Below are 16,919 nucleotides of genomic sequence, written 5' to 3'. Positions count from 1 at the left end.
AAAAAACTGTTCATGTAGCCTACTCTTTGAATATGGTGTATCTGTTTTTGTTTCAACCAGTGGTCAACTGCTTATGACATTTGATTCTTATAGTATTTAAAATTAAACTTGAACAGATAACAGTGGGAACTAGTGAGGAGACAGAAGAGTTAATGTGGGAAACACCATCCCATCTAATACGTCTAGTTACATCCTTGTATATTATAAAAAACTCCTAAATAACAATATATATAAAATAATTCTGATAATGATGAATTATCTATTGACAATTACTATTGAAGTAACAATCAGTTTATAATAAATATTTCATTTGTGTTATTGTGCCTGTTATCCATAAAATAATCATAATTTTCTTTACAGCATTAATAATATAAGTATTATAAACTATTTCCATACTTAGTTTAATATGTTATGTGTTTATTAATTATATTTATAGGGTTAGCTTTACTCTAATTAATTTCTATGTACAATTTTTAAAAATGAAACCATTTAAATGTTAAGAGAAAGGGAAGTTCCTAATAACAAAAGTGGAAATGTTTTATTCATTTAAATTACATTAATTCATAATGAATTGCTTTGAAAATTGATAAATAAATTAAGAATTCATAACAATTTTGAGAAGTGTGTGTGGATATGAAATTCTTGTTCTTGCAGGGGAAAGCAGCACAGGAGATTCACTCAAATGCTGGCAACTCTACAGTAAAATTGCCCTTCATTGCAATGGCAAAGAAATATTTAGAACAATACCAAATTGGTCATTTTGAGGTAACAGACGAACCACATTCTGTACTACCCACTTCAGCAACAGAAAAAATAAGAACTGAAGATAGGATCTGATTATCAAAGATCTGCATATAGTCAGGAAGTCACTGGGACTGGAGTGTTAGTTTGTGGATCAACTTATGGAGATTATTTTGTAGCAGTTAACAAAATTGAAGAAATATTTGAATAAGATAGTAGAACTGAGAGGGATTATGTTGAATAAAATGTATTCAGTTTATCAAATCTTGCTTTTCAATCATGAAAAGAAATCAACTTTTCAGTGCCCCTCATAATTCACCCTATTATTTTTCAGAGACAAGCTAATTAGAAAATATAATTTGTTAAATAATTTCACAGATTACTGTTTATACATTTTCAGATAAACAAATTGCATGACTGTTATTAAAATACCCCCTTTTCAATGCTATTTAAAGAAAAATTAGACCAGGACTATCAAGTATGGTGACACTTCAAGACATGCAAAAGACAAGACATTTCTGTAAAAAAAACTTGCCACTATGATCCTTTTGGCATTGCAACCAACGAAAAAGCAATTTACTTTACGTTAAAGTTCTAGGTATAAAAATCCAGCAATGCATTGCATAACTTTCCTGGCAAAAAAGCTAAATTGTGTGTGGCTATCTGTTAATATAGTGTTTTCTAAATAAAATCTCCTATTAGCTATTATAAATTGGCAAAAAGCTTAATTCTGAGAGTAAAAATTGAGTTTTATAAAAAATTGTAAATGCCAATAATGAGTAAAATCTTCATTAAGTCTGACCCTATCTATCTCCCCATCCCAACTTTTACTACCAAAATTTATCATCATCAATACCCGTTACACAAACCTCCCTGTAAAATTTCAATCAGGAAAGTAAAATGACCAAAAATGTTAATATCATTCATATCAGCTATAATAGCCACAAAAAAATAAAAAAATTTATGAAGTTTTTATGAAAACAATGGAAATTCTGTGACTGCACTTAAATTTTTACAATGGTAAAATTCTTGACACTGAGGACTATTAACTCCACAAGGTCTCAAAGAGAATGATCACTTGATTTGAGGAACAGTACTGTACATCTGGTGAAAATGTTACTATAGTAAATGAATAATGTTGCAGACACCAGTAGTGCAAGTGAAGTGTCACACCATTGGTATATCTTACAGCAATGTAGAAGGTACTGAGAAAGTTTATGTATTGTTATATACATATATCAGCCAAAACAAAATCAGCAGTTGCTTGCCATTGACAAAAGAACTTGACTGACTTTCCTTGTCAAAATGGAAATGAATGTGTCATTGCCATGGAAAATCTTGTGGTATGAAAGCATCTGGGTCATGTGGAGCATCCATAACTCACATTTTCTGAGGGGAACACCTGACAGTTATGAATGTTTTGTAAGGTTGCCGACAGGGTGCAAAAATGTCAGAACAGTTGAGCGGTCGCAAAGGATCGTAAGTGGGCGATCGGCATTGAGACAGACTATGATTACAAGAAACCATTTATTTGACATGATAGAAGCTTAGAAGATTTCCGCAATCTTGGAAGTTCTACGTCAGTAGCAGTCTCTGGGTCTTCCTCTCCTTTCCAAGATAGTCCCATTAAGGAGGAGTGTCCCTGGTTCGCGAATGACTAATTCCATCAATGTCTCGACAACTCCAGGACAATGGATCAACTTCTGTTGATGGTAAGATGTCAATCCGAGGTTGGGAGATGGAGACAAAGATGGGCACAAGACACACACACAACAATAGATCTGCCACTTGGAACTTTTGGGAGAAGAAGCCATCACATCCTTGAATTCTCAGGTTTTATCCGTTTTCCTCCAATTCCACTTTCTGATGGTCTATCCTAGTCACCTGGTGACAATTCGAAACCTTTCGGAAGTGCTGGAGAGGTCATAATCGAAGTTTAATTTGATTCCCATCCGGAGATAGTCGATCTTCGTTTTTCCATTGTTCTATTGTTTAAAAGTTCACGTCATTTTCATTAAGAAAAACAATTTCTAACTTCTATACTTTTTTTTTTTTTTTTGAGAAAAAATAGAAGATAATTTTGTCCTTAAAAATAAACGATTTCAATGTGAATTTCAGTTAGGTTAGGACCTGTCCAGAGCCTCACAGTTCCACACAGCCCAGAGGTTTTCTAGCAATTCCACTGAACCTACCTACAGTTACAAACTGGTATGGAATCATAGCTACAACTACAACACCAGCAATTCTTTGAGTCAACCTATTTCACGTAAGATGGAATGCCTCCACATATCAGATATTGCATGCAGCAGTTTCTATGACAATATTTTACTGATAAGAGTGATTAGTTCTGCATTTCCTACTACCTAGCTACCAAATTCTCCAAATCTTAATTTGAATAATTTTTGGTTGCAAAGACACTTTCCAGAAATTACATCATGAGGGAGACTTCCACATGAATTTAAAGAATGATCTCCCACCCCAAATTGTCATTGAAAATGCCATAAAACAATTATGGAATTACTTGTAAGGGAGATTACATGAATTAACAAAACCAATTACTAGAAAGAATGAGATGTTAACGATTACGTATGTAAATAGGGTTGAGTGGGCATAGGCTTGTAATGTCATCCCAACCACACTATAAGGAGATGAATTGAAGAATCGACTGAGGTGGTGCTAAGGATTGAAAAAGATTGGTGAAAAGCTTTCCAGTTCCAGTGATGACAGTTTCTTGGTGATGGCTAGATGAATTAGTAAAATTCATTGTGCTTTTTCAATATTTTTTCATATTTTTCTTGTCAGTTTTTGTGAAGATATTAAGCTACAACTATCTTATAACTCTTACTCCCCAATTGTTGGGTAAGTTTTGTATATATTTGTTTTGATTTTTTGATAAATTAATCTTTATTTGCAAGTTCTTCTCTAACATTATTTCTTTGATTGTACATTTTCTGGCTTTTACTGATAAATAGATTTTTTTGCATTATGCGTAATAATTATTTCAGGTTTTGACATTAGTAGCAATTTTCATTTATTTTATTATCTGCGCAAAAGTCCAGTCTAGCACTTTTGAAACCTTTGTTTGTTTAATGCACTGTTAGAATATTGTTTTGATTGTTTTTCAAAAAATAAAACCAATCAAACCAAATAACCACAACTGAATAAAAATTAAAAACTTTTACTAATATCTATCAGCATTAACTCCAAATGAAAATAAAAAAAAAAAAGTCATTCTGTATAAACTAATGAACTGAGAAGTAACGATAACAATATTTTTTGAAAACTGACTTTTTCATAGGTTAAATTTCATAAAATATTTTGATAATGTAATTCAGAACAAAATTTTGGGTGTGAAAGAGAATGAGATTTAATGTAAAATATTTTAATATATACAAATACTTAAAATTTTTAATGATTATAGAAAATTTATTTAATATTTGATAACTAAAATTAAGAAATAGAAACCAATAGTTTTCCAATTTTTAAATTTGTATAATTAATCATAAAATAACTGCCTTCACATTTAGCATTATTTTCCTAAATCATCTTACATTGAATTAGAACATAGAATGCAAATAGAAAAACAGACTTTAAAAATTCAGCAGAGAGACAGAATCTGACTTATGACAGTTCTGTTTCAGGACTCACATAGTAAGTTTGTTGTAAATTGGTTTACAGTGAAATAAAAAATATTGATGATAATGCAATATGGTTTCTGAAGACCATGCTTAAGCATATATAAACACCACATAGAGACACTGTAAGCAGTTACTTCGCATATGTACTGTAACACAATACTGCAATTCTATTTAGATATATTGAACTTCAAATCAACATTTAATATTAAATTTATTTATAGCATTTGATTAGAAATGATTCAAGTCAAAACATACCAAGAGAGTATTGCAATCTGAGTAAAATTGATTTACTTAAGTGTTAATTTTTATTTATTTAATTATTAGGTTGCTTTATTATTAATAAAATTGAAATTAGAATAATATTCCACACCAAACAACTTTACAGAAAGTTTCATTTTTGCTTAATTAAGCTAATGATACGAACCAGAATTATAGGTAAACATGGATAAATTTATCAGTTATTGTTATTTATATTATGTGTTTATTGCCCATTAAAACATGTTTAACATTTAACTATTAAGTTGTTACATCAAGTATGACTGGCCGTTTGGAATCAGAAATTATTTTTTATGCATTATTTTCAGCTATCACAATGGTTAAATTGGGGACTGACTTTATTTGAAAATAAATGAGAAAACAATTTGACATAGATAAAGGTATCAATACAATAATTATAACAACTTTGATTTAACAAGTATGTTTTTGGTGAACTAACCTAATATAATCCATAAATATTTTTTCCTATAATTATAAAAATTTCCTGGAGAAATAATTTATATTAGTAATCTATGAATAATTAAGAACTAAAAATGCATACAGGTTTGAATTACAAAATAATTATGAATTAAAAAGGAAATACAGGTTTGTGTTTAATGTAAATAAAATTATCAATTAATATATACTTAGGCATAAATTTATAAAGCATGGAACAGAATACTACTTTGAAATATCTATAAAAAGCAATTGGTGCTACATAATTATTATTATGATTCACGTACTTTAACCAAATCATAAATTAATACTTGCAAGTAGTCAAGAAACAAATTATAGCTTATGAAGCAATGATAAATTAACAAAACTTACCTGATGATAACATATTAACTGGCAAAGACATGAATTGTAAATAATAATAATTTGTGTTTAAGTTAGCTTCTTCAAAGTTTCATTTATTTTAGATGAAATATTAATATATTTTATTTAAATTAACAAAGTAATAGTTTTGTTAATATCTGATATTTTATTGTAATAAGAAAAATTAAGATAGAAAGTAAAAAAGTTCCTTATGGTTTAATAAGTAACAATTTCAATAAAATGAAAAAAACTTTAGAATACTGCAAATCATAATCATAGATCTTAAAATGCAAAAACTGGAATATATTAAGTATTAAAATTATTAAAAAATTATTGTTGTTTAATTCCAGCTGACACTGTCATTATAAAAAAGTCAATTTTATCAGTGTACTAATATGTAACATGTAGAAAAAAATTTAATGATTTGTCATATCATGTAGTATTCAATTAATAATAAGAACTACATTAATTTATAAACTTAATATATTAATTTCAGGTGATATATTAATTGTCTTATAATCAGATAAGTTTTTATAATAATGCAATATGTAATTTAATAGCTTTTAAACATATTTTAAAATATTACCTGCTGTTTCAGGAACATGGCTTGTTGAGCAGCAATCTGATTTTGTAAATTAACTATTCGTTGTTTTGTTTGTGTAATTTGCACATTTAACTGAAGTGGATTTCCTGGTCCTCCACCACCTGTTTTTCCCATATGTTGTGATTGCACAAATTGTTGCTGCTGCTGCAACTGATGAAGTGTTTTAATTTGTTGTAACAATTGAAATAGTAATTGTAATGTTTGTGGAGCAAGTGGATGATTTAAAATCTAAAATAAAAATTACAGCCAAATTATAAAAATCTATTTGATTAAATTAAAAAAGTTCATTCTTTGACAGTTTTTAGAATAATTAACATTAAAAGATAAGTTAACTTCAAACAGAAACTAATATTAAGGTACTTTTAACAATTATTTGCCATACTTATACAAAAGGTAAAGAAATGATATAACGAAGTTAAATAAATCAGTTAAATCTGAGCTGTATTTTAATAGCAATCTATTTTTGATTTAATATATTACAGATTTAATATATTACAGTTTTAAACTTGATTAAACAGTTTAAAAATTATTAGCTTTTAAGTTTTTTATTTTCTTAAACTGTTGCTAAAAATTTGATATTAGGAAACTAAAATAAAACATAAAGTTTTATTCAAAAGTAATACAGATTTGACTATTTAACTTAAAATTATTATAAATAATAGAGGTTGTGGTCAACGTTTTCATCACGAAAAGTTGTACGTTGGACGTTCAGCGCCGCCTTCTTGTATGCCTAGAAGTTTGACAATCACATTTGGAACATCAAGCATGATTCCACTGATGTTCCAAATGCCATTGTCAAACTTCTAGGCTTACAGGAAAGCAGTGCTGAAACTCCAATGTACACGTTTTCGCATTGAAAACGTCGGCTGCATCCTCTCTAATACTTAGCAGCTAATACCAAACAGAACTTTTGTTCTTAAAACAGATTGAAAATACTTAACAGAATTATATTTTATAAATACATTAAATATAAATACCTGGGGATTTAAATGACCTGCTTGAACTGCCATCTGTATCTGTTGAAACATGGTTCTTAATTGAGCAGCTGAAGGAAAATTTTGCTGACCTACTCGACCTGCTTGACCACCTATGGCATTCTGTGGCATGCTCTGAAACATTAATTAACCAATTAAAACTTTTAATACGAGAAAAAATAATTATGAAGAAATCAGAAAAAATGGAAAATGAAACTAATATTACAAATATGTCAATGAATTATTTGGCTCCTTTCACTAAATTGATTTCCAAGTTGCATTATATAAATGTGTGTGTATAAAGTACTAATCTCTAATTAAAGTAAAAAATTTTACATTTTAAATTTCAATCTTAGAAATGTTTCTATTAATGATTCCTACAAATGCAGTTTTGCATAAAAATAAATCTCAGAAATTAAACAGAATATAGTGGTAAAATTTTTACAACTTCATACATACAGTACATCCAGTGTTCTCACCAGATTTTTTTGGAGGCATTCAATAAAAATTTCTGAATACACACTCCTGATGATCTTATTCTACTTTGAATAAGAATATTAACATTGGCTTTAATGTCTGTAAAATTGTGGTTGTATTATTTTGGAATTGTTATTTTGGCTATTTTTTTTAAAGAAAACAAGAACAAACAACTAAGTAAATTAGTTTGATTTGACTTCTCTTTTTATGTCATTTATTTAAGGATTTTTATTAATTTTTGATTAAAACAATTTTCCTTATGTAACTACTTTTTTAAACTTGATGTATGAACAGAATAATATGAACTTTTTATGTTAAAACAGCACTATTACCTGCTTTATTCAAGACTATCAGATAAACAATATTCAAACAGAATAACCAGTATAGCTTTGACAAATGTTCTAAAAATTAAGGAAGCATCATTAATGCCGAATGGAGCAACACATTACACAGCAAAAGTTTATATTTTCTTAATACTATTCAAAGATAGTGATTTCTTATTGCTATCCAGAAAAAATTTAATGTTGGTTATGCCTGGCCACCAACGTCTCCAGACATCCTTGCAATTATTTTTGTACGGCACTATAAAAGATAACATATAACAAGTCATCAACACCTGAGAGTCCATGTAATTCTAGTTTTGCAAACTTATATCAGAAATGTGATCATGTCATCAGGAATTTCTGCATGCAATTACACAAAGTGGTGATTTGCAAAGCAGACATTAAACACTTCACATACTAACATCTAAAATAAATAAGTCTATGGATTAAACCCTAACAAACAGAGCATCAATTTATAAAGAAAGTGATATTGTTTAACTTCATTTGTTCAGGACATATTGAGGATTAAATCAACTTTTTGCTGGGACACCTTATACAAAATGATAATTGTAAGTGGCTCAATAACTAGTTAACAATTTATATTCATATTTCATCAACTGCAAATATCATTAAAAATGTAATAGAAATACTGTAATATCTGTGATGGATTCCACAGTCCTGATTATAGTAAAGTTAATAAAAAGTGTACTAATTCCAATCTTAATGAAGGAAATATACTATTCTAACAGTTTCATAATGTATGATTTTCTCTTATTCTTAAGTGCATAATTTCTTGTTCTTTAATAGTACTCTTACAACCAATATTGAATTTACATTTTCATTGTAAAATCAATAAATATTGGGAAATTAAAAAAAAAACCATTAATGTATAACTAATATTCATCACAGACAAACTATATGTTATAATCTAAAGAGTCTGATGATTCACATGATGTTGATAAATAATACTGTAAGACATTATTATTTTAATAGATATCAATATTGGAGTAGAATATTTAAAAATTGAAGAGCCTGAGTCAGACTTTTGCATATCAATTCCATGATTCTCATTATAACAATTTAATAAAAAAAATATCACTTTTTCAATATTCATTTTTTTGACATTCTTATTATCTGTAAATATTAAACTAAATAAATAAACTTACAGGATTAAATGTTGGTGGTTGATGTTGCTGAAGAATCTTTTGCACTAAAGCAGGACTCAGGCTACTAATACTGTTTCCCATATTAAGACTAGATGCTTGACCACCCAAAGCTGCATTGCTAAGTAGACTAGAAGGAGTATTGCTGTTTAATCCTGAGCCCTGCTAAAATTTTAAATTATATAATTAATAACTATTTTGATATTTTTAATCTTAATTACTATAACAACAAAACAACTTTATTATTAAATTTGTATAATTTATTATTGTAATCAATTATTACATTTTGTATAAACAATTAACTTAAAAATTAAATAATTACTTTGACTTGTGGTTTAAGAGTCTGAGCACCACCAAAAGCAGGAGCAAGTATTTGCTGTCCTTGAAATCCTGCAGACCCATGAAAATTTCCAGGACCAAAATTGGCATCTACTAAAGGATGATCAAGACAGATCTCTTCAGGCATGTTAGGACGCATTTTACATCGCCCACTTCCTCCAAAACTATCCAAATCTAAAGTGTTGTTCTCTCTCGTTGAAAGAGTTTGCAGCTCAGCTAAAAATAAAAATTATATTTATAAAATTAATATATTATTTTCTCAATTTAATAAACTGAAAAATTATAAAACTTTTTAGAAATTCAATCATCTTTTTAACAATTTACTAAAATTTGTTCCTGTAAACATCAGTTTAATTCTTTTACTAATAAGTTTAAATTTTGTATTTACAGATCAAATTATTTATATTTTTCAAATGATATAAGTAGTTATCACTGGAAAGAGTTTAGGCATTCAATGATTTTTTTCTTCAAAAAAGAAAAAGTAATGGTAAAAATCTATAGTTTTACCAATAAATATATTTAGTAAGTTTAAATAAAACAAAGGCAAAAATAATCAGTATTCTATAACTAATCTGTTTGATAATTTAAATCAAGCAAGAGTTTAAATAATTCACTGCAAATGATATATTTTTTTTTTCTATATTGTAACATTTTTTCATCCACCTGTATGTAATTATGTTAACTTTAAACGTTTACTTATTTAATATAAAGAATGACAATGAGAACCAATACTTATTTCATTTACTTCTGAATTTCTTTTACAGCATGAGATAAATACTTAAGAATCTAAACATTTTCTGGATTCTATTTTAATTTTATGATGCATGATTTATATTTATATATATAAATGCATATTCAATACGTCAACATTTTCTTACCCATTAATATTTTATTACTCTTTTCAGCTAATTTACACACACCAAAATTCATTTGCAACATCTTTTAGTAGTAAAAAAAAAAAAATTGAAATTAAAAGTTGTTGATATTTCTAATATTGAAAGCTACCACTTTCTTAAAACTATGATCAAAAAATTCAGTTTTATTTTGATTTTGGATTATATTAATTGATGACTCGGAAAAATAGATCACAATTTCAATACAAATTTCAAAGTTACACTTACCCAATGCATCATCAATATTCATATTATTATTCCTGAGAGCATTTTCCACATCATCTTTCTAAACAAATAAAACTTAACATATTACAAAAAAGAAATATTAAATAATAATATTACTACTATAACATTAAAACATAAATAACAACTAAATTTGGCACCATATTCAAAAACATGATAAAAATGCTTAGTTCTGGAAACCAAATTAATTTTTTACTCAAACATTTTCACTAGACTGCAATTTGAAAAAATTGTACACCTATAAATTTCAACTGTTGTCTGTCTGTCCTTCCTTAATCCCAAGAACAGTGTTGGGTATTTTAAATTCAAGACCAGATCTGGAAAGCTTAGGGGAGGAGGCCTCAATTAACAATATATGAAATTCTGGTATAGAATGGAAGTTACATGGTTTCAATTCAAAAATTTTCCCCTAAAAGGAGTTATATGACTGGCATGACTATTGCAAAAGGGGTAAGCCACTACTAATTTGAGGTGGAGAGCATATATTTTAAATTAAAAATATGATCAAAAAGTGCAGCTTGGCATTGTGACAATGTCAGAATAATTAATTGTTTGTTCTTATTCAAGTATGTTAGAACAAATATATTTGAAAAAGTTCTCTTTTGAATGTATTCTAATGCCCTTGATAATCTTTCACAACTGATCATCTTAGAAAGAGAACAAAAACAATTTCTGAATAAAAATTTGTTTAGTTTCCAGAATTAAGCATTTTTTTCTTATCTTTTTATATTGACAAAAATATTGCAATAATGTTATTAACTTTTAATAAACTGTGCCTATTGAGTAAAGTTCAAACAATTAAAACTACATAATAAATTTTCTTTTTCACAAAATTTAGAATCATGACAATGATCAAGTACATTAAAACTTTTACTACTATTATATAATTTCATTTTAGTAGTTCACAATGCTTTTTTTTTTTTTGGTTATTAAAACATAAATACGATACATACATACATATATAAGATATAGATGAAGAATGAAATTAGCCAGAATACATTATTTTACTACATTTTCCTTATATAAATCTTTGTAATTAGAGTTTTTATGTTATTTTGGACAGGTCCAATATTTTTTGATTGTATTTTATAAAGTAATTTACAATTATTTCAAACCATAATAGAAAATACTGTTAACTTTAGTTCTTGAATTCATTCTCATCAGTATCAATAGAAATCTTTTTGTAAAAAGTATCTTAATATTAAATCATTACTGAATCACACAACTTCATTATTAGTATTCAACTTATATTTGGAATTTGAATTTATACTTTTGAAGGCAAATAGAATGAGCAAAGCAAATGGAAGAAATCTGCATGCATTATACATTATGGACCTGCAAACACTACAGGTGGGCAAACTGAGGAGGAGTAGCACAACAAAAAATCCATCTTGCATTCTCAAGAAAACATTTCTACTGTCTGCCTTGAACAGACAAGGTCACTAAACCACATGACAATCTGCTGAAACTTCCTGGTACTTCATTCATTAACAAAAATTGCCATTTTTTGAATAGTGTCATTTGTACACATTTCTCTTACTGTAGTAGACAACTTTATAATTTTGCATCAGGTAAAGAACTATATAATACATAGCATCCTCCTTCAGTAACAGGCAGCTCAGTACTAATAATTCTTCATAATGTTACTCATACTGAAAAAAAATGCCTTGTCTGAATACTTTCATTTTTTGTTTAAATTATGCTCAATCTGTCTGTGCAATGCAATCAAGTGGATCTACACCAATGCAATTCTGCTCACACCACCTAAGTGTGCACTCATCTTTACTCAAACATTAGAGCAGAGTGACAAAGTTAAAAATTTAATAAAGTTTTGCATTTGTTTTTAAATAAAATAAAGACTTTGTAATATTTAATATGTGATAGAGAAATCAACTACCAGATATCACAACTCTATTGTTCCATACATCAAAAGTCAGTTGCTACAGAAATATATTTGATACAATAATTTTGGTTATAGCTATGGCTAAAAGATTGTTCTTTCTGTCACAAGCATAAAATTCATTATTTTGCTAGGTTAAATGTTAAATTAGCATTTAATATGGTAACATGTTGATAATAAATAAGCCTTTTGTATAAAAATGCCAACAAACAACATTCTCTACATACACACAATTACCTTCAATTAAAAAGATTTTAAAATGTGTATATCTGTGGTTAGTGTGTGTGTGTGTGAAATATGGAATAAAATATATCAGTATAAGAAAACCAAAAAGTTTACTCTAAAATTTGTATTAAAACTTAATGTGAAAAAAGAAAAGAAGTGAAGCAAAGTAAATGAGAATGCTTGAAGAACAAACACTGAATGAAATTGTATACAAGTAGTTTGTACAACTACATTTGAGTGAATTATGAATTACTGGAAGATAAATTGAAATTCATGTTGCCACAAAGACTAGCTGATGGTTAGGAATAAATGATTTTTCAGTATGTTCACACTAGCATTCATATTTCAAAGATGCTATATCAAAAATTTCTGGAAAGAGTGTGTGCTAATGCTGAAGTTGTTAATAAATTCTTTCAATTTTTTTTAACATCTTGAGTAGGAAAGTATACAGCTAAACCACCTGTACAATGTCAATAATACAGGTTTGAATTGGGCAAGCTTTATCCAAGAATACTCAAAGCATGTAAGTCTGGGGGTGAAAAATAGTCCTGGATGGAAAATTATAAAATCTGAATGTCAACTTTGTGTGGAAATGCAGATATAAGCCAAATACTAAAACCCATTATTGTAGGGAAAAAGTAAATTGCAAATGATCAAAGACAATGCACAATTACAAATCAAAATTGTTTGGTTTACTACAGAATTATGGATAATTAGTTTCATTAAAATAGTGCCAGAAATCAAAAGATATTAAGTAGAACATTTAAGAACCTCTGCATATAAAAATGAAGGCCAGAATCTTACTTGTAATGTTCCAGCTCATCGAGTTGCTAAGAAATTGTTGCAATAATGGACAGATTAAGTGAATGTGTTGCCACTAAATACCTTTTCTATCATTCAACCTATGGATCAAGATATTATATTTGTATTTAAGACTAAAAAGAAGAAATGAAGCTCTGGTAATTAAAGAGCCAACCATGAAGACAGAAGAAAGAAACTTTTCAGAGTTTACATTCATACACATTGAGATCCATCATACTGTAGAAGAGATAAAATCTTCAGCATTTTCTTCCAGGAATTTACCATTTTTATTGAATAACGATGTGAAACCAAACAATCAAATGTAAAAAATATTTTTATAGATCAACATGTCAAGACGGATAACAGGTTACATTGGAGGATGTTGATACATAGCTGGAAGTTGCAGAAAATACAAATTTTTGCAATTTAACAGAAGAAATTGCAGAGACAGTTTAATGTTAATGGTAAATTCTGAAAACAAATTAGAAGACAACAGCAGCAATTTGCTAAAATTGAAGCTGAAGGATATGAAAGAACACTAACACATACAAAGCTGTAGAGGAAACTGAAAGTGAGAACATCTGCATATTCACAATATGTAGATATTCATCTTTGCAAATTGTTAGCCAAGGAAATTCATTCAAAGGCATTAAATGGAACAGAAACAAGTCCATCACACACATCACAACTATCTTAAATGTTATATTAATGAGTTTGCACATTGACATTTTGTTATAAAATTCACTATCAGATATATAAAACAAGATATTTTTCAAATTAAATAATTATCCCAACATCTTTCGTATTAATTTGAGCTTAGAAAATTTTATATGTAACTATATAAATACAAAGAAAAAGAAATGAAACAAGATAGAGTGCTTTTTCTGTATATAACTGCCCAGTTTTGTTGTGTATTAAACTTTTTACAAAGAAATGCTTCTATTTTAAATGAATTTATAACACTTAATTTATATATAAAATGATGATTTGCAAATACAATCTCTCATAAATCTATACGCACAATAGAAAATGTCTACACACAAATTCTCTAGGCTTTAGACTTGACTCAATAGTGAGTGTGATGTGCAGCAAGTCCTCACTTATCAATATGTTTTTGGGAACTGTGACATTAAGCAAAACAACATATAATGAAACCAATGTTACTATAGGCTAAATGATGATAACTGAATTATATCTTGTTTATATTCTAATTTGATTATGTTTGCAACCTCCAGCATTTATTTTTTCCTCATAAAATTAAAATTTTACTGTTTATAAAAAAATTCAACAATAATAATTGTAAATGTTTTCAACCTGATTAACAGGCCATCATCAGATCTAATAAACAAAAATGGAACAGATACGTTCCATTTTCGTTTATTAATTGTAAATGATTACAAATATATCAATGATATTATAATGAAACAACTAAGTGAAGACTTATTCATTTTACATATTAAAATATAGCAATTTTTTTTTGCTAAAAAATGTTAATGCATTCTGTGCTATTTTTCACATTATTTCAGTTAATCAGGAAAACAGTCTCTCTCCCAGTAATCTGAATTAATGAGGTTCCACTGTATTGTTTGTGAAATTTCATATTTTTAATTTATCATACAATTTCAGAGCTAAAAGTAGCAGACCTTAGCTTAAAAAACTGTTCAAATTAAAATAAGCTTAGTCCAACATTAACTACTACAGACACACACACACAAGATTAAATAAAAACAGAAGTTTTTATTTATGTTCTGATTAATATATTTTAAAAACTACTGCTTCAAATAAATCTTTTATTATTATTTTTAAAAATCAAATGAAAATATTTATTTATTTTTTTTTGCTGTGAGGTAGTCTACCAGAAGAATTTTTTCGGATTGAAGAGACGTTTACTTAATCAAAATGAAAATATTTAGTTTATAAAAATGTCAATACAAAATGCTTTGTTAGACACATTCTTGTTTTTGAAGAATAAAAAATTTTCAAATATCTAAAAATTAGTCAAATAATGTATGGGCACAATAATCACAATGTAAAGGTACAATAATTTGTGCTGCCATGTTTTCTACAATCGTCATCTTAAAACTGAAATAAACTTCATGAAGAAATTCAATAAATTTGACATGTTATTCAAATGAATGTCTTATATGTTCTACATTAAAGGCATTTTATAAAAATTGCTCTATGTATTGAAAACTTATGATTCTGTTTTCCCAAAATCTTTGAAAATGGCCAGAAAGATTAATACATAATAACGAAAAAAATGATTTGTTCAAAGAGGTAAGAATAGAAATACTGCTATATTGCTAACAAGTACAATCACACAACATTTTTTTCAAATTTAAAAAAATAACTTGGTAGTAACAAACAATAAATCCATCCAAATCACTTGTTATTAAAAGAAATGAAAGTGCTATTAAGAGTTCACACAAAGTTATCATTTTATGAGACACTTCTATAATGCAATATTTTAAATTTAAATGTTTTGAAAAAATCAGCAATTTCCAGTTTTCAAGAAATTGGTTTAAACCATGTTTTTCTTTATATTCATTAATCCATTAGAGCAGAGGTTCCCAACTTGTGTTCTGTAGAACCCTAGAGTTACACCAATAAAATCTGTTGAGTCTAGTGATGTATAAATGTGCCAATGCAGATTTGGAATGTGATGTATACTTTTTGTAGTAGTTCTGACATCCTATACATGTGCAGGAGTTATTTATAGCTTTATAAACAGGGGGGACCAATTTATCAGTAATTAAACAAACCAAAATCATGATATAATGTTTGACAAGATAATGAAAACCATAGAAACTGTAAAACCTAACCTAAAGCTAGAAAATCATTAAAAATCTCTTAAAAATCCAACGTATAAATCATATACGTATAAAACGTATTCAATCATTAAATATGCTTTAATTTATCTATATCTGCAGTGCAAGCCTATTGTATCTAATGATGGAAGTGGTCAGTACTTTACTAGTGATGGGACACTTGCATCAGACAAGCATCACATGTCACCAAAAGGTTATTTAATGTCCTGTCATCTATAGTGTGTTGTAGGGCAACAGTGCAGCATATAAGTGGAAATATCAGTCAAAAATTATTAGAATTTTGCATTGCAATCATTTTGTGATATTTTAAGTATTTTTCATACAAAATATAGTGGAAATAGTATAAATTTATAATGCTTTTAGTACTGTGTATACCCCAACTTAAAAAGCTATGGAGCATCAACTGATAGAAGAGTTTAAGAAAAATGTAGCGAGTACTTCAAATGTTTATAGTGACAATGGAACCAAAATACAGATATCAACAAAGATACAAATCCAGACACTAGTGCTGTTTAAAATATTGAAAGAAAAGTTTGGCCCTTCACATTAATGATCAGTTTCAATTTAATAATGGAAAGCAAATACAGTGGTGCCTCATATAACGTACTTAATCCGTTCCAGGTGCACGTCCGTTAAGTGAAAAGTCCGTTATACGAAACGCATTTTCCCATAGAAATACATGTTAAAACATATAATTTG

At 28.0% G+C, this 16,919-nt stretch overlaps 1 protein-coding gene across 10 annotated transcripts in view; it reads right to left on the bottom strand.

The window, feature by feature from the left end:
* The window catches only part of LOC111636733 (protein Gawky-like), a 273,290-nt gene that overhangs the window by 56,283 nt on the left and 200,088 nt on the right, over positions 1-16,919 (bottom strand). For 9 of the 10 annotated variants that reach the window (XM_023382051.1, XM_023382053.1, XM_023382044.1 and 6 more), the window contains 5 exons: positions 10,452-10,509; positions 9,314-9,546; positions 8,995-9,156; positions 7,032-7,163; positions 6,037-6,282 (listed from right to left, as the gene is read on the bottom strand). In XM_023382051.1, the coding sequence (XP_023237819.1) occupies positions 6,037-6,282; positions 7,032-7,163; positions 8,995-9,156; positions 9,314-9,546; positions 10,452-10,509 (831 nt within the window). The remainder of the gene's footprint in view (positions 1-6,036; positions 6,283-7,031; positions 7,164-8,994; positions 9,157-9,313; positions 9,547-10,451; positions 10,510-16,919) is intronic. The other variant, XM_023382045.1, reaches the window with a different exon arrangement.

This window comes from Centruroides sculpturatus, unplaced genomic scaffold (assembly GCF_000671375.1).
Source record: "Centruroides sculpturatus isolate CEXI.00-Female unplaced genomic scaffold, Cexi_2.0 scaffold1083, whole genome shotgun sequence".
Lineage (NCBI taxonomy): Eukaryota > Metazoa > Arthropoda > Arachnida > Scorpiones > Buthidae > Centruroides > Centruroides sculpturatus.
The sequence above is the reverse complement of the archived record's forward strand: the minus strand, read 5'-3'. Positions and strand labels throughout refer to the sequence as shown.